This window comes from Homarus americanus, unplaced genomic scaffold, assembly GCF_018991925.1.
Source record: "Homarus americanus isolate GMGI-L3 unplaced genomic scaffold, GMGI_Hamer_2.0 scaffold50705, whole genome shotgun sequence".
NCBI lineage: Eukaryota > Metazoa > Arthropoda > Malacostraca > Decapoda > Nephropidae > Homarus > Homarus americanus.
In genome coordinates this window covers 180,236-207,034 of record NW_024756463.1, presented here as the reverse complement: position 1 = coordinate 207,034, position 26,799 = coordinate 180,236, and the positions used below count along the sequence as shown (strand labels likewise).

The window sequence follows — 26,799 nt, the reverse complement described above, 5'->3', positions numbered from 1 at the left end:
TTGCAATCTTCTCAAACTGCATGAAAAACTCTTCTGGATCCTCCTCGTCAAAAGCAGGCATAAGTCTCAAATGTTTTGTTTCAGATTCTAAAGACAATGCCTGTAAGTCTTGTCTTCTACTGTTAACCTGTGCTAATGCTAATTCATGCTGCCTTTCATTTCTTTCCCTTTCTTCTCTTTCCTTCAAAGTCAACTCATGCTCCATTTCTAACTTTCTGATCTCTACAGCTTCCCTGGGATCAAATGAACGCCAAGTCAGTGCCCCCTTCGGTAGCACCTCTTCATTTACACGTTCAGTTCGAACTGCACTTTTAATTTCAGACTTTCTTTGACTACGTCGATACTCAATTTCATATGTATCAGCAAGTTTCATCCAATCATCCTTTCTTAACACACTGTCTTTCAACATTTCTACGGATGGATTTTCAATAAACTCCTCCACATCAAACGTAGCCATGATTAAACAATAAAGATTCCCTGAATTTAAATATTCCCAATAGATAATGAGTGAAAAGGGATCTATCCTGGCAAGGTCGCCAATTTTGTTACGACCCTTGGGCCTCTTAAGGGTGTAACAATATCACAAATTACACTTTGTACTATAGGTCCAGGAATAGATCCCACCAAATTATCACCTCATTACTACAGGGTATATTAAAATACATGCAGTAGTTTAATAACAGACTATATTAACAAATAAACAAACTATAAGTATAACCGTATGTACAAAAATAAATAAATACAAATTAAATCTGATCAAATAAATGACTCAACCGAGTGACAAAATAATGAACACAAAAGTAAAGACTTATTTAGTCTAGAAACTACGATAAACAGCGTGGTCTATCCATCACACGAAACCTCACAAATAAGCAAGTTATTTTCCATGGAACTCCAAAATATGATTAACAATAATCTTTCACAAATAATACTTTACTTGGTGTTATAAAAGTCGAGCAAGGTTTACACGTTATACCACTAGAAACATATTGTACAATAAGAAAGGAGATACTCTGTACTTAACTTAACACTGCTGGGCCCATACTAAAGTAAACAAAGCGAGCGGACGCGGCAGAAATGACGTCACAAACAAAAGACGTTCACGTTGCGAATCCACAACCAACAATGGAACGCTCACTCGTAACACTTACGGTTGGACTTCCAATAAACTCCAAGCTTTGTTCTTACCACTTTCGGTTGCTTGAACACCCTGGGGTTTTCAGAGTGGTAGACAAGCATAGGCCTCAGTTGGAAATCCCCTGAAGCATTTGCACAAAGCAATAGAGTGAGACGGTCTTTCATGGGTTTATGCCCAGGTAAAGAGGCTTCATCTCTGGTGATAAATGTTCTTTTGGGCATCTTTTTCCAGAACAGCCCAGTTTCGTCCAAATTGAACTCTTGCTGTGGAAGATAATTTTCTTCTTCCATCAGTTCTTTAAATTCCACTAAAAACTTTGCTGCCCCTTCCTTATCAGCACTAGCAGCCTCACCATGCCTAATAACACTGAAAATGTCACTTCTTTTCTTAAATTTTTCGAACCAGCCTTTGCTGGCCCGAAAATCTTCAAATTCTGTGCCTGAAAAACCAGGTTGATCTGTCTTTAAATGTTCGTAAATCTCCCTGGCTCTTTCACAAATGAATTCAGTAGAAACTGAATCACCTTTCATCTGTTTTTCCCAAATCCAGATGAGAAATAACCTCTCAGTTCCTGCAATTAGGGATCTACTTTTAAATGTTTTGGTAGATTTGTCTCTCACTTTCACTTCTTTAAATTTGTCTTTCTGTGCAGGAATTGTCGACACAGTTGATGTCGACATGCCATACTCTTTGCATAGCGCATTTGTTCTAATGCCTTCTTCATGTTTCTTATTGATTTCCTGCTTGATTTGGATTGAAATCGCTTTTCCTGATCTCTTAGGCCCCATGCTGGATTCAAACAATGTCAACACGTGATCTTTTAAGTTTAAACTATGTACTGTAGCTGTAAATAAAGAATATTTTCTTTAAAATAACACTGCACTGCGCTATATATTGTCAATATGTAAAATAAATTTCAAAATGACCAATAATTTGCTTGGAAACACTGAAAAAAGCGTTTAGTTGAAGAGATTCTCAAGCAAGATGTTACCTCCACTGAAAACAGAGAGAGCCTAACGCTTGTTTGGTGTGTTAAAAGGCTGGATGGCGCGCCAGAAACTAGTGACCTTACCTTCAATTATGTTCAATAATTGTTAAAATGACTAAAAAATTTAATATTAAACTTTTAAAATTATTGAATAGTTTAACTTCTTGATATTTACTAAAATAGTAAGGAATTTAAGCCCTAGAACCGATTACTGTATTGCCAGACTAATACTACAGCTGGTTCACCGCCAAGTGCAAGCGAATACATGTTGAGGTTGGCTCGTAAGAAACTCGTTAATCGAGGGATTGCTCGTTAACCGAAGTTAAGAATCTTATGGGAGGTAACTTGTTAACAGAAATCTCGTTAACCGAGGCGCTCGTTAACCAAAGGACCACTGTATGTTGTGTTGTCAATATTAAGAGAAACAATTGAGACCCTGCAATTGTGTGTAAATGAGGCAGAAAGTCAGATGAGCAACCTGGGACTAGGTCACGATTTTTGTGATGACATATGTTCTTTGACTTTACCATTTTTTATTCACGGTTTCTGTGCTGGTTCATATTTATTTACTAAAGTGGTTAATGCTTTAAAGCAAATTCTATTGAAATATGAATGGCAAATGAACAAAAATGAATAGAGGGACTTAAATGAGGTAGATTAGGGAAAGGTACGTTGAAAATGTATGTTTTATTTCCGTAGACTTTATGTACTATTAACCAACCTTTTCGATTATCCGTCGGTCCTTCCCCCATATGTGGTCGGTTAATCGAGGTTTTAGTGTATATATATATATATATATATATATATATATATATATATATATATATATATATATATATATATATATATATATATATATATATATATATATATATATATATATATATACACATATATATACATACACATATATATACACCTAAACCCCGACTTACGACGGGGTTAGGGACCCAAATCCAGGTCGTAAGTCCGATATGGTCGTAAGTCCGATATGGTCGTAAGTCCGATATAGATAAAAAATAAAATAAAAATATATATATATATATACCTTATATATATATATATATATATATATATATATATAACATATATATATATATATATATATATATATATATATATATATATTGAGGTTACAGTACAGTAAAAGTAATAAATAATGAGGTGAATGGATACAGTGTGACTGAGCACTTACTCTTAAATGTAGTCAGCTGAATGCACAAGGCCCCATAATTTTCTTTATTTACAGGATACATGGAGACTATATTAATTGGAAGAAGCAGAAGAGAGACAGGGCTGGTGGAATGTCAATGTCGCTCTTCAGACAGGTTATGTACTGTGGTAACTTGCTGGTTGAAGGTATTGATCATCTTGAGGGAGTGAAGAGGCAGCACTGTGGGGCGTGAGGAGCCAGGCATTGGGGGACTTCTGAAATAGGTGTCCAATTTAGACTGCACAGTTTTCTTTTTTTCTTTTTCATTATAAATTTTCAGAAAAGCAAGTGAATCTTGGATCATTCTGTCAACTTTGGCATAACGCTTCATACTTTTGATCCATGTCATCAAACATTTGCATTGCTTTATTAATTGTAGCAAATGCCTCTGCCATATGTTTCACTGAAAACTTTTTGGGGGGTGCAGGCTCTTCTACATTTTGTCTCTCTATTCTTCCTCTCTGCAACTTCTGCATCTAGTTCAATAAGATCCTCGTTACGGAGTTTCTTTCTTGCTACACTTTTCAACCAACTGTCCAACATTCAGTATCAATTTAACCCAAAGCTGTTTACCTAAGTCCACTATCTTGTTACTAATATCCAAATAACTTCACTTTCATTAAATCCTTTGAAACTGTCTACATCTTTTCAGGATTTTCTTCCATATTCCATTCATGCAATGTTTTGTAACCCGATCCCATGCTGCACTCAATGTTCTTTATACATGACAAAATGTTGTACTCCTTCCAAAACTGTCTGAGCTGCTTCACCTTCAGTAGCAGCAACAGCCCGAGCCGGAAGGTCAGCGAAATAATATGCTTTAAAGGCAGAAATAGTAATCTTTGATCCATGGGTTGGATGATAGGAGGTAGTGTTAGGTGGTACACTACCTTAACACTGTGGCGTATGTCGTCCAGGTGTGGTGGGTGTCCCGGCATTATCCGCAATCAGTAAAAATCTGAATGGAACTTTATGCAGACAATACCTTGGCTCGTGGAATGAAACAAGTCATGAACCAATCTCAACAATAGTACTAGGGTCATCCAGGCTTTTGTTACTGCGATAAACATTGGCAGTGTGTGCTTAAGGACATGTTTAAAAGCCCTGGGGTTCTCTCTCTGAATGATAGATCATGAAGGGCTTTAGCTTGAAACCAGCAACATTCCCCCAACAGAAGTGTAATTTCTGTCCTTGGAATGCCTTGAATCCGGCATTTTTTTGCCTCTTGTGGATGTATGTCCCGTCAGGCATATGCTTCCACAATCCAGTCTCATCCATTACTGAATATTTGCTCTGGCAAATACCCCTTCCCACAATCACATCATCTAACTCCTCCTAAAGCTTCGCAGCACCAACATCGGCACTAGCTGCCTCTCTCCACTCACTCTAACACTGTGTAGACTGTGAAGTGTTTTTTTTAAATCTATCAAACCACCCTTGACTTCTGTAAAGGTTTGATCACATTCATCTCCCTGCCTGCTCCTTCAGTAGTTTTGGGAACAGGCTTCTTGCTTTAGCCTGTATGGTTGTAAACACTTAAGGGTACACGCTTTCTGCATCTGGTCTTCTGTATCCATATCACCAATAATTTTTCCATATCGTGATAGGACCTTGTCTTTTTCTTTTGTTATTATAGTTCCTTTATAGGTGTTGTTCCTTCAATTTACTTCACTTAACACGCTCTCTTGTCCTTCAGAATAGTGGGATATAGTCGGTGAGAAACCCAGCCATGGAGATCGCTGCTACTGTTTTTTCCACTTCATACTGTGTTATTATTCTCAGTTTCATCTCAAAAGTAATTGCCTGTCTCTCTTTCTTGAGTACCACCAGCACTCTCACTTTACTTTCCAGTCATTATAAAGTCAATTAGCCAATAATAACGAAGTTCACAGCGATCAGTATAGGATACGCATAGCCAAACACAAACAAAGCGCCTCCACTGAGTGAGTGCAGCCACGAGGCGCATCTGCTATCCTCCCTCTCGCCCGGGACGGAACTGGGTATATAGAAAATAAGGCTATTTGAAAAAATTTTTGGTCACGGGCAATGCAGTCAGAGCAGTCCCAGAGTGGACGCATTTGTCAAAGGTGCGTCGTATGTCCCGTATGGACGTACGGTCAAAGCAGTTAAGTACCATTGTAAGTCCGTATAGTGAAATCGGGGTTTAGGTGTATATATATATATATATATATATATATATATATATATATATATATATATATATATATATATATATATATATATATATATATATATATATGTATGTATGTATGTATGTATGTATGTATGTATCTTCATAAAATCGGGATGCATAAAACTGCCCCCAAATTTCCATTTAAAAAGTAGCTTTTGAGCTCTATTTGCTGTATAAGACCAATTGCCCCTGACTCAGTAGTCCTTTACCAACCATCCTTGGTTTTAAAATAAGGCCAATTCATTAAATGTCATCATATATTACCTGCTGGTGTAGTGCAAACACTAGTGGCGTCACTAAGCGTCTGCTATTTACTGATAACTGGAACTAATGTTGTCAAGTAAAATTTTCCATTTACTTGAAATGGTTTACCGATTTATTTGTTTATTTATTTATTTATAATATACTGTAACATATTAAACACACTGCAAGTATTTTCTTTCATTTATACGCTTGCTTGAGCGATCGGTGGTGGGAGTGTTCCCGTCTCGGTGGTGTGACTGTGTTCGACTATTTATACAACAGGTGGTTCAACAGCAACCACCGTATTCTAATGTGGTGTTTCATTAGAATTTGAGTGAAAGTTACAGTATGTACCTATATACTATATATATATATATATATATATATATATATATATATATATATATAATATATATATATATATATATATATATATATATATATATATATATATATATATATACTATGTACAAAAATGAATGTTCAATGAATTATTTATGGTGCATTAAGGTACGTGCCACTTCAAGCACAAAGACAGACTGCTAATGTTATTATCTACCCTACATCTCACCCTGAGCCAGAGGAAGCGTCTTGGTAAATAACATTTGTTTGCTTATTTTCCATTTACTTGAAATAGATTTACCGAATTATTTATTTATTTATTTATAATATACTGTAATATATTAAACACACTGTAATTATTTTCTTTAATTTATAAACTTGTTTTGCGACAAAGAAATGTTCTCCAGTAGTGTTTCATTGGTTGAGTGAAAAAATATTACGTACTGTAGGAATTCTGGGTATAATGTTGTCTAGCACTCAGGATGAATGGAAACTCTAAGGTGGTTTTCTTGTGTAATATAAGTTATATGATAGACAGTCTGGTGCTGGAGGTGCCGTGTGGTGAGGAGCTGCTCAGTAGAGAGCGTTCGGTGAGTAGCGTGTTGAAGGAGGTAGATGTGCAGGAGCTTCGTTAGAAGATGTTGTCTGTTGCTGGCCTCTTGGTTGAATGAATGCTGGACAGCGTGGAGCTTGCTGGAGGAGGTGTTGCGTGTTGTAGAAGTGAGACAGAATGAATCTCAATGGAGAGACAGAGCTTATATACCCGTGAGTCCTCTATGGTCATGTTGGGAAAACCGAAATCGCCGGTCTCTGGTTCCGTTGCTAATATCTGTAACATCTGCTGTACTTCAGCAGTTGCTAAGGAAGATGGTAGCAGGTGACGCCGCTCTACGCAGTGTAGGGAGAAGTCCACTACAGTACTTACTACATACATTTATTACACAAACATATATATATATATATATATATATATATATATATATATATATATATATATATATATATATATATATATATATATATATATATATATATATATATATATATATATATATATATATATATATATATATACACATACATACATACAGTGACCCCTCGCTTAACGAACACCTCGGTTAACGTAATTTCGATTAACGAACTGCCTTCCATAAGGATCTTCAATTCGGTTAACGAAAAAAAATTTGGTTAACGAAGTTCTTACGAACCGACCTCAACATGTCTTCGCTTGCACTGACCGGGCAACCAGCTTTAGTATCAGTCTGCCAATACATTAATTGGTTCTAGGGCTTAAATTCCTTACTATTTTAGTAAATATCAAGAAGTTTATACTATTCAATAATTTTAAAAGTTTAATATTCAATTTTTTAGTCATTTTAACAATTATTTATTGAACATAACTGAAGGTAAAGTGACTAGTTTAATGCGCGGCATCCAGCCTCTTAACACAGCAAACAGGAGTTAGTCTCTCTCTGTTTTCACTGGAGGTAACATCTTGCTTGAGACTCTCTTCAACTAAACGCTTTTTTTCTGTGTTTCCAAGCAAATTATTGGTCATTTTGAAATATATTTTACATATTGACAATATATAATGCAGTGCAGTGTTGATTTAAAGAAAATAATCTTGAATTACACCAAGAGAGCTAAAATTTTATGGGTGAAATGGCGCCATGGAGTGACTTCTCTTCCACCCCAATGCCTTCTCTTTTTCCTACTCCTCCACCCCCATTCTATATCCCATCATCATCATCATCATCTAGGAGCCGTCTACATGCACACCTCAAAGTAAGTGAACTTTTCTACCATTTTTGTTGAATTTAGGAAATTTTCGGTGAGCTGGAACCAATTACCCAAAAACCCATTGAAACAATGGTTTCGGTTAACGAACTTTTCGGTTAACGAATGACCTTCTGGAACGGATTGAGTTCATTAACGGAGGGGTCACTGTACATACATACATACTTTCTGCCTCATTTACACACAATTGCAGTTTCAATTGTTCCTCTTACTTTGACAACACAACATACAAACAGTATATTATTTCTCACTTTTGATCTTTTTTTTTAATTTTTGTATTTATTTATAGTTAGTTACTTAAAATAAGGCCAATTCATTTCAAGTAATGGCATCAAATGTTACCGGCTGGTGTAGTGTAAACACTAGTGACGTCACTTAAGCGTCTGTAATTAACTGTCGATAGTTTCAAGAATTAACGCACTCATTTACTGAATATTCTTTGTAAAAAAATAAATTTTAAATCAATTATTTATAGGAGATAAATATTATTATGAGTAAATATACCGATACCCGGTATGCATTACTGATCACCTCAACGGCTAAAAATAGCCCAATCTCGCGGTCACTTTCCCTTTCTTGTCTCCTCACTGGCAAATGGGGGGGGGGGAGGGGTGTGTGATGATAGCAGCTGTGTTTATTACAGGGTATGTTAGACAGGTTTATAATACATTTTTATTATTTTAATATACCGGTAATCTTAATTTGAATCCAGCTTGCCAAACGTAAGTTTCAGTATAAAATAATTACTGGTAGGACTTTGTGAGTGGCTTACGATGTTTCCATCACCACTCTTGGCACAATATTTAAGATGTAAGAATTTTATATTTGTTGCTTAAGACGACCCCCTAACTTTGGGCAGATTTTTTTAATGTTCAAATTTCGTCTTATAAGCCGAGATATACGGTATATATATATATATATATATATATATATATATATATATATATATATATATATATATATATATATATATATATATATATATATATATATATATATATATATATATATATACACACACACACACACACACACACACACACACAGTCGGCCCTTCACATACACGGATTCGCAAATACGCAGATTGCCCCGCCGGAGGAATATTCTGTACATTGAAGTAATTGAAGTACATTCAAATCGAGCGCCATTCAAATCGCGCGCGACATCGCCCGCCACACACACACACACACACACACACACACACACGCGTCACGCCACCCCGCGCTCCCTCACTCAGTCAGTCTCGCTGTAACCACGCTTGTGTTGACATCAGCATTGTAGGTCGACCCTGATTTTTTGACCAAAAAATTGTTAATTTATGATATTCCTTGTTTATAGGTCGACCCAAGTTTTTGAGGGTATTGGAATAACAAAACCTTCAGTAAAAACACTCTACATCCTATAAACTGAGGCTCGCCATGCCTGAAACACAGAGTGCCAAAGGCAAATTGTTTACCATTTATGATTACGACGCTTTACACTGAAACGCGGGTAGTTTCAACAAAAATATTGTATATTTCCATTCAAGTATTTATTCAAGTCAATTAGGAGGGAATATTATTGTAATACAACAGTTTTTTTAACTGAAAACCAGTACTGTACACTAATGTACAACAATTTTTATCTCTTGAGCAAAATATATGACGTTTATATTCAAATTATTGGCTGTCTTGCAAGGATTCCAGCAATGCAAATTATAATCTAAGTTTAGTCTGAGATATATAAAATAAACACCTTAAAGAATAAAGTTATCACACCAATCTTTTGTCTGGGAACACAAGGAGGGAGGTAGCCAGCGAGCATGGAGGGGGGGGGGGGTGACAGAGTGTGGTGTTTGTTTATTTATTTGAGATAAGATGTGACAGTTGGCACTGAAGGCCTACGTGTTTTTTTATCATTACTTAAGAGTGACTAAGCTCTTCTCATAATTTGCCACCCAAACAACCTGGGTGAATATAACTTACATTGCTGGCATTCTTGTAAGATAGTGATTTATTTGAATACCTGTATAAACAATCTATATTTGCAATAGACATAACAATTTAAGTACCGTAATCATTTAGTACATGTACAGTACAGGTTTGTTCAACGGTAAAATCTTTTGAACAACGAAAGAAAGCGAAAGTCATTGTTTTCGTCATGATTTTATCCCACTTTCCACTGTACTACGTACGTCATTTCAGCAAAAATATTACATTTCCATATTTATTTCTGAGAATATATTCATTCAGTCACAGCTAAGGTAAAATATACTTGTGATGTAATATTTTAATGAAAATACCCTGTATTTAGAAATACGGTATCGTAGTTTTCTTTTGTTTCAAATTTAATTAACAAAGATTGATGTTTCAAATGTAATGAACAAAAATTTATGTACAGTATCTATAAATAAACTTTAATAAATGAATACTTTGTTTTACATCGTCCTGTGCATACCATACCATGCATTTGGCTACTTTGGGCTTGCTATGATGATGCAAGAGATCTGCCCTAGCAACTGTACCGACACTCACAGCGGGTGGTGCGTTGGTGCATCGTTTCCATTGTTTACTGGTAAATATTTTTCAACCTAACGAAACTATTACCCGTTTAGAGGTCGAGCCCCAATTTTTTGCAAATAATTTGGTCTTAAAAACTCGAACTACACACAGGTATATACGGTAAATAAGGACATGGGGGGGGGCCAGCAACAGTACACGGAATTTTAACTTTCACGGGTATTTCTGTCACCTAACCCCTGCGTATGTTAAGGGCCGACTGTGTGTGTGTGTGTGTGTGTGTGTGTGTATATATATATATATATATATATATATATATATATATATATATATATATATATATATATATATATATATATATATATATATATATATATATATATATATATATATATATATATATATATATATATATATATATATATATATATTTATTTATTTATTTATTTTTTTATTTTTTTTTTTTATACAGGCTCCTGTAGCTGATGTGTACCGTGGCAAGTACACTAACAAGGACTACTCAATGGAAGAGTTGTCTGAGAAGTATGCTGATGAGGTGAAGCTCCTCTGTGAGAAGGCCACCAAACAGAGTGGTGGGGTGTGTATCTTCTTAGCAGAGTCTATGCAGAGTTGTGGTGGTCAGATCGTCTTCCCACCTGGATATCTGCGACAAGTATACAAGTTAGTATCACTGTGCGAATATTACAAAATGTAGGCAAAATGCTGTGCTTATTTAATGCCTACTAATATGGTTCCTCAATGAGTGACCCCTGAGGGTTGTATAGTAATATACTCCTATTTTGTGTCTAAAGCCATATGGGGTGTAGTTTTATGACAGGCTCCACTATCCAGGAGGACTGAATCAATCCTGTGTGAATATCTAGTCAACTCGGTTACCGTGAAGATTTTAAAGTTATTGATACTAACAGATACAGGGTGTCCATAAGTGATTACAGCATGGTTTACTGGTAATCATTTATGGACACCCTGCATTTCTTTTTTCAGGTGTCTTATTAAACTAATTCCATATTACTCAACAGTTCCCTTCTCTCAGTCTATCTCTCTTTTCTTTTACCTTATCTCTTCCTAATGCTCTTAATAATTCATTGTCCTTGGGCAGTTATATTGTTGCAAGACTGACCAATCAGCTGCCACCTTAAATAATGGGTTGATGACTTTGAGCCATTCGAATATGTGCTTCGCTTCCACACTGATGTAGTACACCACGGTTCCTCACACAGGCTGCTCACCACATGTACTTTCATCCAGACTCACGAGGTGCTTGTGGACTGTCTATCTTAGTGCATAATCACAGAGTAACTGCTTTTGAATATGATAAAAACAGATTTTATTTTAATCGGTTATACACTTCACTTATGAAAGTGAAAAATCTACAGCAGCTTGATATTATATGGCCTTATGTATTATGCATGAACCAGCTCCATGGATGGTTAGGACAAATATTTAATATATATTTACACTACAGTACTGCATCTCACTTCTAATCTTGTCCTTCTGTTTAATTTGGGCTCTTAGGGTCAGTGGTACCCTTTGTGTACCTGATAATTTGAGTTAAGGTGTATGGGTCCAAACATAAGAATAATATACTGTTTGTATATGATATTATTGGCAAATAATCTTGAATGTGGTTTAATTAACAAGATGCAAGAGTGGAAGAAACCTCTATTAAAAAACTGAGAACTCCCACATGATTTCATATCACAGTAATACTAAAATATTTTGCAGGCATGTTCGAGCAGCAGGTGGTCTGTGTTTAGCAGATGAAGTACAAGTCGGGTTTGGACGTGTTGGTTCTCACATGTGGGCATTCCAGACACAAGGTGATGATATTGTACCAGATATTGTCACTCTGGGCAAGCCTATGGGAAATGGTCATCCCGTATCTGCTGTCATTACCACACGGTAATTTTCTAAAATTTTTAATAATTGTTATATTCCTTTAGTCATTAATAAATTTTATTTGGATAAGAGTAAAACATTTTATATCAGCACTTTAAATTAATATGATTAACTCTATTGTTGCACTGTCTATGACTATAGACTACATATACAGCTGATACATCCAGGGTTTTGAAGAAAATCAAACTCTAATATAAAAGTAATTGAACTAACAGTTACCCTTAACCTAAACAGAATACAGTATTAAGAACCACACAAATATTTACAGGAATCATCACATAAACAATTCACATTCTGTTAGAAGTAGCTTAACTAACCTAATAATTACAGTAAGCCCTTGTACAGTGGTCCCTTGGGTAACGAGCACAATCCGTTCTAGAAGGTTGCTCGTGAACCGAAAACATTGTTTCAATGGGTTTTGGGTAATTGGTTCCAGCTCACCGAAAGTTGCCTAAATTCAACAAAAAATGTAGAAAAGTACACTTACTTTGAGGTGTGTATGTAGAAGGCTCCTCGATGATGATGGGAATTAGAATGGGGGTGGAGGAGAAGGGAGAAGAGAAGGCATTGGGGTGGAAGAGAAGGCACCCCATGGTGCCATTTCACCCATAAAATTTTAGTTCTCTTGGTGTAATTCAAGATTATTTTCTTTAAATCAACACTGCACTGCATTATATATTGTCAATATGTAAAATGAATTTCAAAATGACCAATAATTTGCTTGCAAACACAGAAAAAAAGCGTTTAGTTGAAGAGAGTCTCAAGCAAGATGTTACCTCCACTGAAAAGACACAAAGACTGACGCCTGTATGGTGTGCTGAGAGGCTGGATGGTGCTCATAAAACTAGTTTCATTACCTTCAATTATGTTCAATAATTGTTAAAATGACTAAAAAATTTAATATTAAACTTTTAAAATTATTGAATAGTATAAACTTCTTGATATTTACTAAAATGGTAAGGAATTTAAGCCCTAGAACCGATTACTGTATTGGCGGACTAATACTACAGCTGGTGGACTGCCAAATGCAAGCGAAAACATGTTCAGGTCGGCTCATAAGAAACTCGTTAATCGAGGGATTGCTCGTTAACCGAAGTTAAGAATCTTATGGAAGGTAACTCGTTAACCGAGGCGCTCGTTAACCGAGGGACCACTGTACTTCCGGACCTCTCGGGTCCGGACAACATCTGGATGTGGCAAATTCCTACCCGGTCTCTCTCTCTCACTCTCTCTCTCTCTCTGTCCGAATGCCTTATTTACTCCCCCGCAGATAAAATGGACCCAGTCCACATCTGCCAATAGTCACAGCGCGCATCCCTCCTCAGTCTCACTTGTAGTCGCGGTGTGTACATACCATCATGCTACCTCATGTTCCTCATGTATTTTGTGCCTTGTGACTATTTTTGTGCTTGATTCCTTGTGACTTGTGTAGTGATGGCACCCAAAAGGAAGCACATGCAGCTTACTGTAGCTCAAAAGCTGGAAATGTTAAAGAGTGGTTGGTCTGTAGCGAGATGTAGCAAATATGGCATCACTAAGCAAAAGTGTCTGATATACAAAAGGCTAAGGGTTCTCTGCAGTCATTTGCAATTACAGTGGGGTATGCTATAACGAACGGATCTTACTACGAATATTGAGAATGCTATAACGAACGAAACTCCTACAACGAACATTATTTAATTTTTTTTTTTTCTAATTTATTGTTTTTTTATTACAAATATTAATGATATTCTTTATTTCAGGGGTTTAGATGCATATTTATGCACTTTTTTACAATTTTTACAATTATATATTATATTTTTCAGTGTTAAGTGGTTGTATTTGGGGGCCTGGAACGGATTAATCCTATAACGAACAAATGCTATAACGAACAAGGTTCTAGAACCAATTAGATTCGTTATAGCATACCCCACTGTAAATATAGTCCTGATTCTTCAACCTCTAAGACAACTGTTAGAGATTGCAAGCTGTATTTAAAGTAAAAGGAGGCAAGCTAAAATAATACTGTACCTGTATTGATATACAGTAATACGTAACAACAATGCTGTCTATTGAGTAATACACTAACACTGTATAACTATTATTATTATTGTTGTTTTTACTGTATTATCATTACTGATTTGTTAATTAATACCTTTATTACTATTATTATTAATACTATATTATTATTGTTATTACCCATGTCAGTAAAGTCCAGGTACAGTATTATGATTATCGTTAACTTGCGATCGTCCCCCGGCTCATCCTCTGGACATTTGCTACATCTGTACACTCTCTCCCCCTTTATTGTCCAGAAGTGCGAGTGTTTACTGTATAAGTGAACCAGCCTGAGGAGGTGTACCCAGCATCTGCTGTGTGAGTACAACACATGGCAACCTGCTGTTTCCAACACAATAACTCCCAACACCTCACACAAAGTAGCTTGGTCCCTAAAATTGGTTGAAATATATGACAACTGAATATATCCTGTTGAACACAAACCTAATACAAACACTGCCCTACCTGAAATGCAAATTTTTTTAATCAAACTAAAATATGCATGTACTATGTACAGTACATATCAAATTTAGCTAGGATAATATGTTTGTTTTTAAGTATTTTTTTTTTTTTAAGCTGCAGTTTTTCAAAATTAGTTGTTTTTTTTTGTGTGGGGAGTGGGGATTTTGGTTTCATGAGACGAATGAGAGTAGTGTTGTGGTTTTGTGAGGTATTATGGTGCTGCTTGGGTCATGCTTTCACTCTGACCACTTTCAGTATGTTGTTACATGTGTTGAAGTTGCATTGAGTAGTATATGAACCTGTCCAAGGGTGTGGTTATCTGTTCTAGAGAGGAGCATAGAACCAGTCAGGTTAGGGTGCAAGGCAAAGAAGATTTGGAGAGTCGGAATGGTGTACAGGAAAGCCTCCGATAACGACGGTTCTACTAACGACGATTCACATTTAAGACCCTGGTTAATTTAGGACCTAATTCAAATTACACCATTATTTTCTTTGTATTTACAACAGAAATAGAATAAAAAATAAAATAAAATTACATTTATATATAAATAATAACTAAATCCTGATATGTATTATACAAATAAAAAAACACACCTTGCACACGGAGGCTGTCGGGCTTGTGAGTGGTGATGCCATCATCAATAGTATAAACAGTCGCAACTTGGCAGGCCTATTGTTTTCACGCATCTGAACAGGAAAAGGAGAAAAGGTTCAAAAGCTAAAAGAAAGTGTATAAGCCTAGCCGAGAAACTAGATGTGTTAAAACGATATGAAAAAGGTGAGAGGTCTGTGGATATTATATGGAGCAAACAATGAACATATTTTCTGAAGTGGAATCCATTAACAGAACGAAGCATTAAAATTAACAGGGATGTGAAAAACGCATATGAACTCTATGTAAAGATGTATAATGAGAAAAGAAAGCAGTTGTGCCAGGTTCTTTCGACAGACTTTATTATTCGAAGGCTTAAACCATTAACTTCAGCTACACCATCAAATTCAGCATCATTTGCAGCTTCAGCAACAACTTCAGGTTCAGTAACAGCTATTTATATCTTTATGGAAAGCTACAGCTTCAGCCAGAGTTGAACCTGATGACTTCGTCATCTGAGTAAAAACTCACATAACATTGGCTGTCCTTATGTTTTAGACTTTACCACCATTGGTGTGTAGAATTTTTGTTTTACATTCATAAGTATTATTTTAAACATGTATGAACAGTAATAAGTGTTGCTTTCATATTCTTATGTAGAGAAATGACGATAAGTTTTTGCATACAGTATACGCCGTTACAAAGGTTGGCGTTCCCAATCCGTCTCGCTTTTGTTTTTACCATTAGTGGTTAGCTACTTCCATTGTTCCATTTATTAACATTAAATAACATTGCCTAAAACGTTTATATTTTTTTTTACATTAATTTTACTACAGCTACAACCAGGGTCTTATTTTCTTTAATTTCTTATGTAGAACCATCGTCACGGGTGTAAATACTCACGAAAACAATGGCGTCCCATCTCCTCTTGTGTGACCATATTATTATTGATTTATATTGTATAAGGTGCATTCATAAACATATACAGTGGGCCCTCGATTAACGAACACAATTGGTTTCCACAGAGCCGTTCGTTAACCAAATCTATTATTTCAATGGGATATTGGGTAATTGGTTCCAACTCACAGAAAAAGTACATACAAAGTACTGTATATCAATAATAGAATTAACAAAAACATTAAATGTAAACTAAATACAGTACTGTACTGTACAGTATACTGTATAATAATAAATAAAAAACAATAGAATACTATATTTTAACTTACTTTGAGGTGTGTATGTCGTATTACCGGCAGCTTTGTTTACATATCAAACAGGTGATTGTAGAGGCACTCTTTACAGAGTGCATTGGTTCTAATGCCTTCTTCAGGTTTCATAATAATTTCTGCACTGTATATTATCTATATATTAACTAAATTTCAGAATCACCAATAATTTTATTGTAAAAATGCAAATATATTCAAGAGACCAACAAACTGGATGTTCACTCCACTGTAAACAGAGTTAAACTGAGAAGAGTTGGTGGGTGATTCGATCAGCTGATTGGCAAACAAAAACTGTTCCCCGTACTGCATATATTATCAATATGTTAACTAAATTAGAAAGACCAAAAATTTTGATATAAAAAATGCAAAAATATTCAAGAGCATAACTTTCTTGATATTTACTCCACTGGAAACGAATGTAAACATAAAACCAATTACTGTATTGGCGGACTAGCCCATCAGCTGATGCGTACAACAAAGCATGTTTCTCGTAAGGCTTTCGTTAATCAAAGTTTTGTTCGTTAATGGAATTGAAAATCCTTATGGGAGCTAATTCGTTAACCAAAATTTTGTTAATTGGACCGTCCGTTAATCGAGGGACCACTGTAGTTTGCATTTTTCTTTAATTTTATTGTTTTTGGGGAAGAGGGTAAAACGCCACAAAAAAATATGAAAAGGTCACACTTTGGAACGCATCTCATTATTATGCTTTATTTTAATGGTAATTAATGATTCACGATTCGATGATTCACCTTACACTGCAATGCAGTCAGTTCTGCTACAACGCGATAGTTGTGTTCTTGTAAAACCTCGCGTTGTAGAAATTCGCGCAATAGAAATAACAGGGCTTATGGAGAAAATAGGGTTAGGTGCAGATTACTCAAAATCGAAAAAATGTAGTAGTTAGCCTAACACAAAGGATAGCACAGTCTAAATAAATGTTACATTCATATCTAATAATGAAATCATACAGTAAATGTAACACTTTACCTTGAAAAAATATGAATATAACTTGATGGGGGAGAAGGGTGATGTTGAGGTTGAGGAGTCATGCAGACAGGAGTTGAGAGTTGTCATCGTCATCATCAGTATCATCATCATCAGGTGCAGTTTTGGTTGCATGGTTGAAACGAAAAAAACGTCTCCTTCCAGAAGTGGATGGCTGTGTTTCAGTGTCTTCAGACTGCTTCTTGGGGGTTGACTTAAAAAAGATGTCTAATGTTTGCTGCTTTGCCATCTTTCTTCTTTCACAAAGAAGCTGTTCACAAGGTGCCAAAAAAGATTTAACACCATGAACTGCAATCCTGCTCCGTTCTGCATTGTAGTCATTGTCTTCCAAGAGCTACAACTGCTTATCAACTTCCCTCAGGATAGAAGACAAAAGAGAAGTGGGAAGCTCTTGTGGCTTTGCATCCTGTACTTTATCATCTTCGGCATCTTCAGTTTCCCCAGCAGCAACAAGTTGTTGTAGATAAGCTGTAGAGAGGTCTTCACAGTGGGACTCGAGCAGTTCCTCAACATCAGCACTTTCCACTTCAGCAAAGCCAACTTACTTTGCAAGAGAAACACAATTTTCTTTTATTTTTGGGAGCTCCTCTGATGCATCAAAGCCTTTAAAATCATGAAATCTGGGAGAAGCTTCTGCCAAACTCCATTCAAGCAGTCCTTACTTACATCACCCCAGGCCTCCACAATGATGTCAATTGCATGCTTGATGTTGAAACTTTTCCAAAACTGAAGAACACTGGTCTTATCATCTCCTTCCTCAGTAGCTGCAATAAGTTTCTTAAATGTACGCCTCAAATAATAGGCTTTGAAGGCTGCTATTACTCCTTGGTCCATTGGTTGAAGGAGAGATGTTGTATTTGGAGGTAGAAAGAGCACTTTGATATTGTCAGAAAGCTCAGCTAAAAAAGGATGAAATTTATAGAGTCCCTATCAAATAACACTTCACGAACAAAACACATGAATCAATTGAACATGTGATGTTGAACGTGAACTGTAAACACTGCATAACCCCGTGCCAAGCGACAGTACACTTAAAACGTTCGAGTGGAATCGCGTTACAGCCAACACGCGTTTGCGTTTTACAAATATCGTTCTTCTATTCATCAATCGCGTTATAGCCAATTCGCGATGACAAAACACGTGTTATAGCAGAAATGACTGTATTGGAGGAAACATGACCGTCGTTATTCGAGGCTTTACTATAAAGTTAAACTAATTGGAGGTGACACATTCATTGAGATGTATACAGTGGTCCCTCGGTTAACAAGCACAATTCGTTCCAGAAGGTTGCTCGTTAACCGAAACCATTGTTTCAATGGGATTTTGGGTAATTGGTTCCAGCTCACCGAAAATTACATACAAACTAAAAATAAATGCAGTAAAGTACACTACTTTGAGGTGTGCATGTAGAAGGCTCCTGGTTGATGATGATGATGGGAATTAGAAGTGGGGTGGAGGAGAAGGGAGAAGAGAAGGCATTGGGGTGGAAGAGAGTCACCCCATGCTTATGCCGCCATTTACCCATAAAATTTTAGTTCACTTGGTATAATTCAAGATTATTTTCTTTAAATCAACACTGCACTGCATTATATATTGTCAATATGTAAAATAAACTTCAGAATGACCAATAATTGTACTGTAAAAACGTAAAAATAGTTTATGTTCAAGAGAGTCTGAAGCAAGATGCTTCCTCCTCTGAGCAGGGACACACACTGACGCCATTTTGGGTGTGTTGAGTGGCTGTTTGGTGCGCTAAAAACTAGTTCCCTGTACTTCAATTATGTTAAATAATTGTTAAAATGACTAAAAACTTTAATATAAGATTTGGAAAATTATTGAATAGTACAACCTTCTTGATATTTACTCAAATGGTAACAAATTTAAGCCCTAAAACCAATTACTGTATTGGCGGACTAATACTACAGCTGGTAAGCAGGCGAAAACATGTTGGGAAAAATTCGTAAGGAATTTGTTAACCGAGGGTTTGCTCGTTAACCGAAGTGAAGAATCTTATGGAAGGTACAGTAATTCGTTAACCAAGGCGCTCGTTAACTGAGGGATCACTGTATACAGATCAAACTGTAGTTACTCTTTGTTGAATGCATATACAGTACTGTTATGAACCAGGGGAATATGAGATCCTGAATAGACAAAGCAATGGTACTCACCTTCAGCCACCTCTTGGTAATGGGTGATTTTAATTATGATGATATCAGATTGGGGAAATTAGAGATACCAAATGGCCTTAATAACCTTGCAGCCTTTTTTTTTTTTTTTTTTTTTTTTTTTTTTTTTTTTTTTTTTTTTTTTTTTTGGTAGAAACTTACACAGTTTTCAGTCCCAAAATGTTGAAGATGGTGCCCCTTATAGCACGAGTCAACTGACATTGTCCTTCGGATTTTGTTGTTACTTGGTACAGGATGAGAATAGACCCAGGTTCTTGTACTGGATTGTGATTACAAGAAGATGGAGGAAACAAGGAGCATTAACTACCCTAACCTATTGGCCAATATAAATATGGACTTCATGTGTTCGATGGTTCTCAGGTACAGTATTTGGTAAACTTGCCTGGTGTGACTGGGTGAAGAACTGCATTGCAACAATTGTTGTTCACATGAGCAGTTGTATCCATTGAGAATGATTGGTTTTCATCGGTTGTTAGTGTACTGGTATCATATAGAAATAGTGTATAAATGTGTATCCTAAGATAATATGTATATTCTGATATATACTGTATTGGTAGGAAAATTGCTGAGAGGTTTGGAGCAACAGGAATGGAATACTTCAACACATTTGGTGGTAATCCAGTGTCTACTGCAATTGCTGATGCAGTTCTTGATGTCATTGAAAATGAAAAACTTATGGAAAATGCAACTAATGTTGGCAATTATCTGTTACAAGAGTTTAATTGCCTAAAGCAGAAACATACCATCATCGGTAAGGAACTTTCTCGGTCAGCAACTTTGACCTCCAGACAGCTTTGAAATAAAAATTCACCTATGGTTTTCCTGCAACACCGTATCGTCTTAAATAGCACTGAATTATAATATACAATATTGGAATATTAATAAAATCTTAGTAAATAAAATTTGTTCTTTTATAACTTAGGCGATGTTCGGGGTCGAGGAATGTTCCTGGGATTAGATCTGGTCAGAAACAGAGAAACACGAGAGCCAGCTACTGCTGAGGCTGCATTCATTAACAAGAGGTAAGTATGTGATAAATTCAGTGTGTAATTTACCTAGAGAAGATGCAATTGCACTCTTTAAGTGAAAGGGAATTTCCAAATTCAACTGCACATCTAGTCTTTCTTTAAAGTTTGTCTACAGTATTTAATTCTTTTCCCATGTTTATAAATCATTACTTTTTAATATTTTACAAATGCTTCAGAGCAAATTTAATGTATTGATGTTTAGACTTACACTTCTGCTAAGCTGCAGCTTGAAACCAGAAATTTTACTCATCGCTGTTTTACTTAAGGTGATACTTAAACTTGATAATGGTAATACAAAATAATGAAGTTTAGGAGATCTAGAAAAGACTACAATTGTTTTGCAAAAATTTCTTAGCTTCAAGCATTGGATGGCGCAAGATTTCAGACAGGACCGTGGGAAGAGTGTCTTCACTGTGCAAGATGACACATGTACTGTATAACCATCAAACTAGAATAATGGATGTACTGATGGTATTCTTTTCTTGGTTAACCAATGCTTAAAAATATCAAGTACAAAACCCATAACAAGGTATGCATGGTGCTGTATACACAGCTTCCACCTACCCACATCAACACAAGAGTGAATAATCATAGTTTAGTCTACATTTCTGGTTGTAGTTGTTATTCAGTGGGGATTAGAAAAATATTGACAGAAATTATGACAAGCATACTTTGAAGTTTACCAGTTGTTGCATAAGATCAAAGTAGTTTGGGATGTTTCAGAGAACTATATATTGGAAGTATGTTAAATTCCTTATAAAATCAGCTGATTTCTTAATTCATAAGTTTCTTGGTACGGTATTGGTACTGTTTAAGGATTATGGATGCATCTACAGTACTGTTTGTCAGAATCATGTGAATGTTACTAGTTACCCCTATAACAGATCTTGTACTGTACTGGGCTCAACAACATTTAAAATGAAATTGAATGATACGGATCAGTTTAATATACTGTAGTCAGAATTGTTGTTTAACAGTGTCAGAATGTCTCAATCAGGACCCTTGACCACTGTTTTTAAATAATTTCCACCTCACTCTTCAACCTCTGTAAAACATAGTAATGTTTGTATTGGCCATTCAGAATGCTGTAGCATTGAATATTATACGTAGGTTGCAAGAGTGATGTGGTGGGGAGTAATTTAGAAAATGCTGTGATGATATAGGAAGTGTGTGTGAGCTGCTGTTTGCAGAGGATTCTTTCTCATGGGTAATTCTATAAAAAAAGTTATTAATGTTGAGTTTGAAAGAGTATATACTGTACTAGAAGGGACTGGTGAAGACCTAGGAGACGAAAGGATTGGGTAAAGGGTATACCAGAAATAAAGTGGTTGGACATCCAGGAAGCAACTGTGTGCATATGTGATTAAAGGACATTGTGTTGAGGAATTTTTGGATAAGGATGAATATTGCTGGTGGGTGATGCTGGCTTCCGTGAAGTGACAAGGTTGAACCAGATGGATAAATGAGGCTTCTTGCTATATACCAAGAGGCTTGAAAGAGTGAAAAATAGATTTAAAGCAATAATTTGAAAGTAATATGTGTATATGTAACCATGCTATAGGAAATAGAAAAATCAGATGCTTTCAGATACATAGTGAATCTTAGGTGTACAATACCTAAAAATACATAACAGAAACACATGCAGTATTTACTCACGTACAGAATGTGATTCCTCCTTTTTTCAGTTAAGAGGTAAATAATTAATTCCTTTGTGCATCATTACTTCAGGAAATTGTTTCATAATGTTAAGTGAATTATGCTCATTCAAACCTTTTTTTTCGTACAGGTTAAAGGAGCAGTGTGTGTTGTTGAGCTGTGATGGCCCTTATGCAAATGTTCTCAAATTCAAACCTCCCATTGTGTTTAGTGTTGAAGATGCCAAAGAATTAGTAAAGAAACTAGACAGTGTCATGTTGGAAATGGAGAAAGCTGAGGTATGAGTTTATATTTTTGTTGTCCCTCCCCCAAAACTCATTTGGGAAAAAAAGAATAGGGAACTCATTTTATGACCATGGAGACAAAGTGGGTTGTGACATGTAAACTGCTCAACACCCTCCAGGAGAGCCTGACTGTTGCCACATTTGTTTAACCCTTGGACTTTGCTCAATGTGTCTCCTGGGGATAATTCTGCAATATTCATTTATGATAATGACTTCCATTTCATGCAAAACAAATACAGTACAAGTATTCTAGGCATAATAATTATCTTCCTAAATATAATTAGTGCAGTAGTACATTTTCAGACAAAAATTATGGTTGATTGTTGTTGGTAAGAATCATGATCAGAATACAGTACAGTAAATAGAATACAGGTATCCCTTTCTATACAAATGGGTTAGGCTCCTGAAAAACCATTCATTAAGTGAATTTTCGTATAGCGAATAAAAGAACATGTGTGAAAAATGGGGTTCAGTTCCCCACTGACAAGAAAACTCTAAACACATGAAATTAGTTCACGAACAACAAAAACCTACACAACTAATGATGAAAAGTACTGTACACAGCGACTGTAATTTACTACAGGTACCTAACAAATTAAAACATTAATCAAATATTACTTTCTCAATGAGAATATGCAGCTACAGTATAACCATTTAGGAAAAGCTAAATGAAAGTTTAACACAACTGCCATTTGTTTAGATGCTAGCTTGTCTCACCATAGCAACGCAGCCCAGCTGGGGATGCTGCCTCTGACGACCCTAAACAACGTTCCCCCTCCTGCTCTCGCATTCAAAGAAATGTTTATTCCCTCTGTTTTTGAACTTATGATAGCCATTTCTTTTACCTTTTTTCCTCATTACGTATGTGGGGTTGTGTGTGCATGTAACGGAGTAAAAAATAAGTGAAGAGGTTAAATTTATATACTGTACCTAAAATTATAAGTTGAAAAATAACCCTAACATGGCTCCCCCAGCTCATCCTCCTAACTCTTGCTGGTACACAAAGAATATTTATTCCCTTTGTTGCGTTGCTTGCCTTATGGTATTTTATATATATTTTTTTTTTATCTATTTTCTGCATATTCTCTATGTAGGAATATGTGCATGTAACTGAATGGAAAAAAAAATCTATATTTATCTACCTGAAATTACAAGTTGAAAAAAACATAACAACTCACACCTTGGTCTGGTAAGGAGAGGGCAAGGGGGATGTGGCCATCCCAGCTGACTCCTGGGGGGAGGAGGGGGGGGCTTGCAATTTGAATTTTTTGCCGGGACCCAAATTCGTACAAGCGGGGAAAGTTTTTATAACGTGAAAAAGTGGCAGTAATTTAGGAAATTCGTATAACTAAATTTTCGTACCTCAAATGTTCGTATAGCAAGGGATACCTGTAATAGTTATATGCCATTTGAATGACCATGAAACATAATTACTGTATAAGGAAATATATTTAGGAATGCACCGGAAACATAATACTGTAGCTGTATCAAGTTTCTGCCAGAACCGGAACTTAGGGTGTTATATCTACAGTACAGTATTAACATTTTGTTCAAGTTGTTTTAAAGTATACATGACATTCAGAAATCCTAGTACTGTATGATATTATGGTCTATGTTAATTTTTTTAAAGACATTTGTCAAACTAAAAGCTATTAATATGAATGTTTAGGTATTGTTTACTTAATGCAATGGTTCCCAAACACAGGGCTACAGTGTTGTTGAGAGGTGAATCACACTTGCTTGTTTGATAACATACAACCTTATATTATTACTGATCCCTTCACTGCATGTGGTATTTTTTAAATTATGTTAAGTTCTACATTTAGTTCTCCTTATTTATAAATACACACAGAAGAGACAAGTTTTTAAAGAACCTTGAATAACTGCAACTGGCTCTGTGGTGTGCCCTGAGTCCTTGACATTGTGTTTCTCAGGTTTAGTGTTGTCTGTCCTTTCTTCACAGTAGTCATCAGAAATATATAATTATATATAAGTACCCTGTATCCATATTTTTATTTTATTTTCTATATATAGAATGCATCAGGTTTCATGTAGAGTACAATGAATATGATTTAAGGTGTAATAATTTTTTTGCTACATATATTCTACATCAATATTCATGAACCATTCAGTATTTTTTATGCTGCATTAGCCATTAGAAATAGCATTAACAGTAAATTATATTTTGATATATGAAACTGTAATCAGTTCCACTATCAAAAGTTCTAGTTACTTTTACTTTTATCCTCTTCGCCACTGATCGGCTCGTTAGCTGCTTGGGCGGTCGGTCACGTCTCTGATACATACTGTTGGCAGATACTGGGCATGCACTGGCTTCTGAGTACAGTATATCAGAACCTGCTCCTGTGTTGGTCAAGTCTGGCCTTGAATGATCTCACAGCCGGTTATTTTACTAAGTTCTGGCCAAAACCAGAACTTAATAAAAATCGAGGTTCCGGCTGGAATTAACTGGCCGGAACTAAGTTCTGGTGCATCCCTAAAATATTCTAAACAAATATGGTAGCCCTTATAGCCTCAGGGGGGTGAACACAGACAGTGAGAAGTTTAGATGTATGACACAAATAAAGAATGCAGAACCTGGGGTAATCATTGGGTACTGCCAAAACATAGTAATAGGCATCTAAGGGTTCAACTTTTCCAAAAGTCATTAAGACAAGTAATTATCCAAATATAAAATTTTTAACCACAGGTCCTTAATCAGCATTTTCAGTAGTATCTGTACAGGTGTATTGAGATTTTGAACAAACTGTAAATTTTCAAGGTTAAAATTTTTTTTATCTTTGGGCACAAAACCATTTTCTCTAGGAAATGGAAATTAATGTGTTTTAAATAATTGGTACAGTCTTCCTCTCCAACCATGAAGATGAGGTTCCTGAAAAACCTCATGGTTGGAAAGGGCTTGGCACTATGGGAAATAAGGGGTTGGGTTAACAGAACCCAAGAGAGCCATGCCCTGAGTTCTATAGTAATATAGTATCAAGATAAAGTAAGTGTATGCGATACATGTTTTATGTTCCTCTTTTAACCATTTGCTGTAACATTAAAACTGAAAATTGTAAGAATGTAAACATCAATAACACACATATAAATAACATGTAAATTGGGGTCTGCCTGTATTATTATAGTTGTACATATACATGAAATAAATTAAAGATTTTCTTCAAATTTTATACAAAACAAAGTTCAGTGATTTAGGGTCTGTTCCATAGTATAAAACTTGCTTATACGTACAGTATATATTAATGTTAGTGTAGCAATAAAAGATTAAAACTATACTGAAAATTTTTAAATTTACAGAATGAAGTAAATGGTGTCTTGGAAAAATTATCCGTAAATGGTACTACTGTTAATTCCTCGAGCCATACACAATCACTTCGTAATGGTCAACATAACGAGATTCAGGTCAAAGGTGAGGTTAATGCCAAGCAGGTAATACTATAGCCACTGGTAAACAGCTTTTTTTTTAACAATTACATTAAAAAGCTTTTGTATTGCTGATTATCAAGTAAATATCTTAAATTATTTCCTAAAATGTTGTTTAATGTTTCACATAGCGCAGGTGGTCATCCTAAATAAACAGTAATTATGGGATCCAGTAATAATCTGCACAGTTAGTTATTCAAAGTTCAAAGTTCATACTGTGGTTGCATGATATTTACAGGTATATTGTAATTTACAGTTTTCTTGACAAATTTCCATCTTATTAAATTCTTTTACATGATGCTGTTAAGTATATACAGTTCTCCATCTTGATCCTGAGAGCTCTGTAAATGTTAAGAACATAAAAGGCATTGATTAATGCAATGATGAACGCAACAAAACCAAGTTTCGAGAGAATGAGATTTAAAGTTTGCACATATTCAAACCTTCATAGAATCTCCAAAAATTCATGAATTCTGTTCAATGAGGTCTCATTTTAAAGGCAATTTAATGCAGAATATGATCCTTGCATTAAATGAAGTGTGA

The 26,799-nt window shown here is 35.6% G+C and overlaps 1 protein-coding gene across 3 annotated transcripts in view; it reads left to right on the top strand.

Moving 5' to 3' along the window:
- Nucleotides 1-26,799, top strand: part of LOC121856856 (ethanolamine-phosphate phospho-lyase-like) — an 80,631-nt gene that overhangs the window by 48,136 nt on the left and 5,696 nt on the right. For all 3 annotated transcript variants that reach the window (XM_042352628.1, XM_042352629.1, XM_042352630.1), the window contains exons 6-11: nt 10,886-11,094; nt 12,160-12,336; nt 20,402-20,595; nt 20,767-20,866; nt 22,659-22,806; nt 26,131-26,242. In XM_042352628.1, coding sequence (XP_042208562.1) covers nt 10,886-11,094; nt 12,160-12,336; nt 20,402-20,595; nt 20,767-20,866; nt 22,659-22,806; nt 26,131-26,242 — 940 coding nt within the window. The remainder of the gene's footprint in view (nt 1-10,885; nt 11,095-12,159; nt 12,337-20,401; nt 20,596-20,766; nt 20,867-22,658; nt 22,807-26,130; nt 26,243-26,799) is intronic.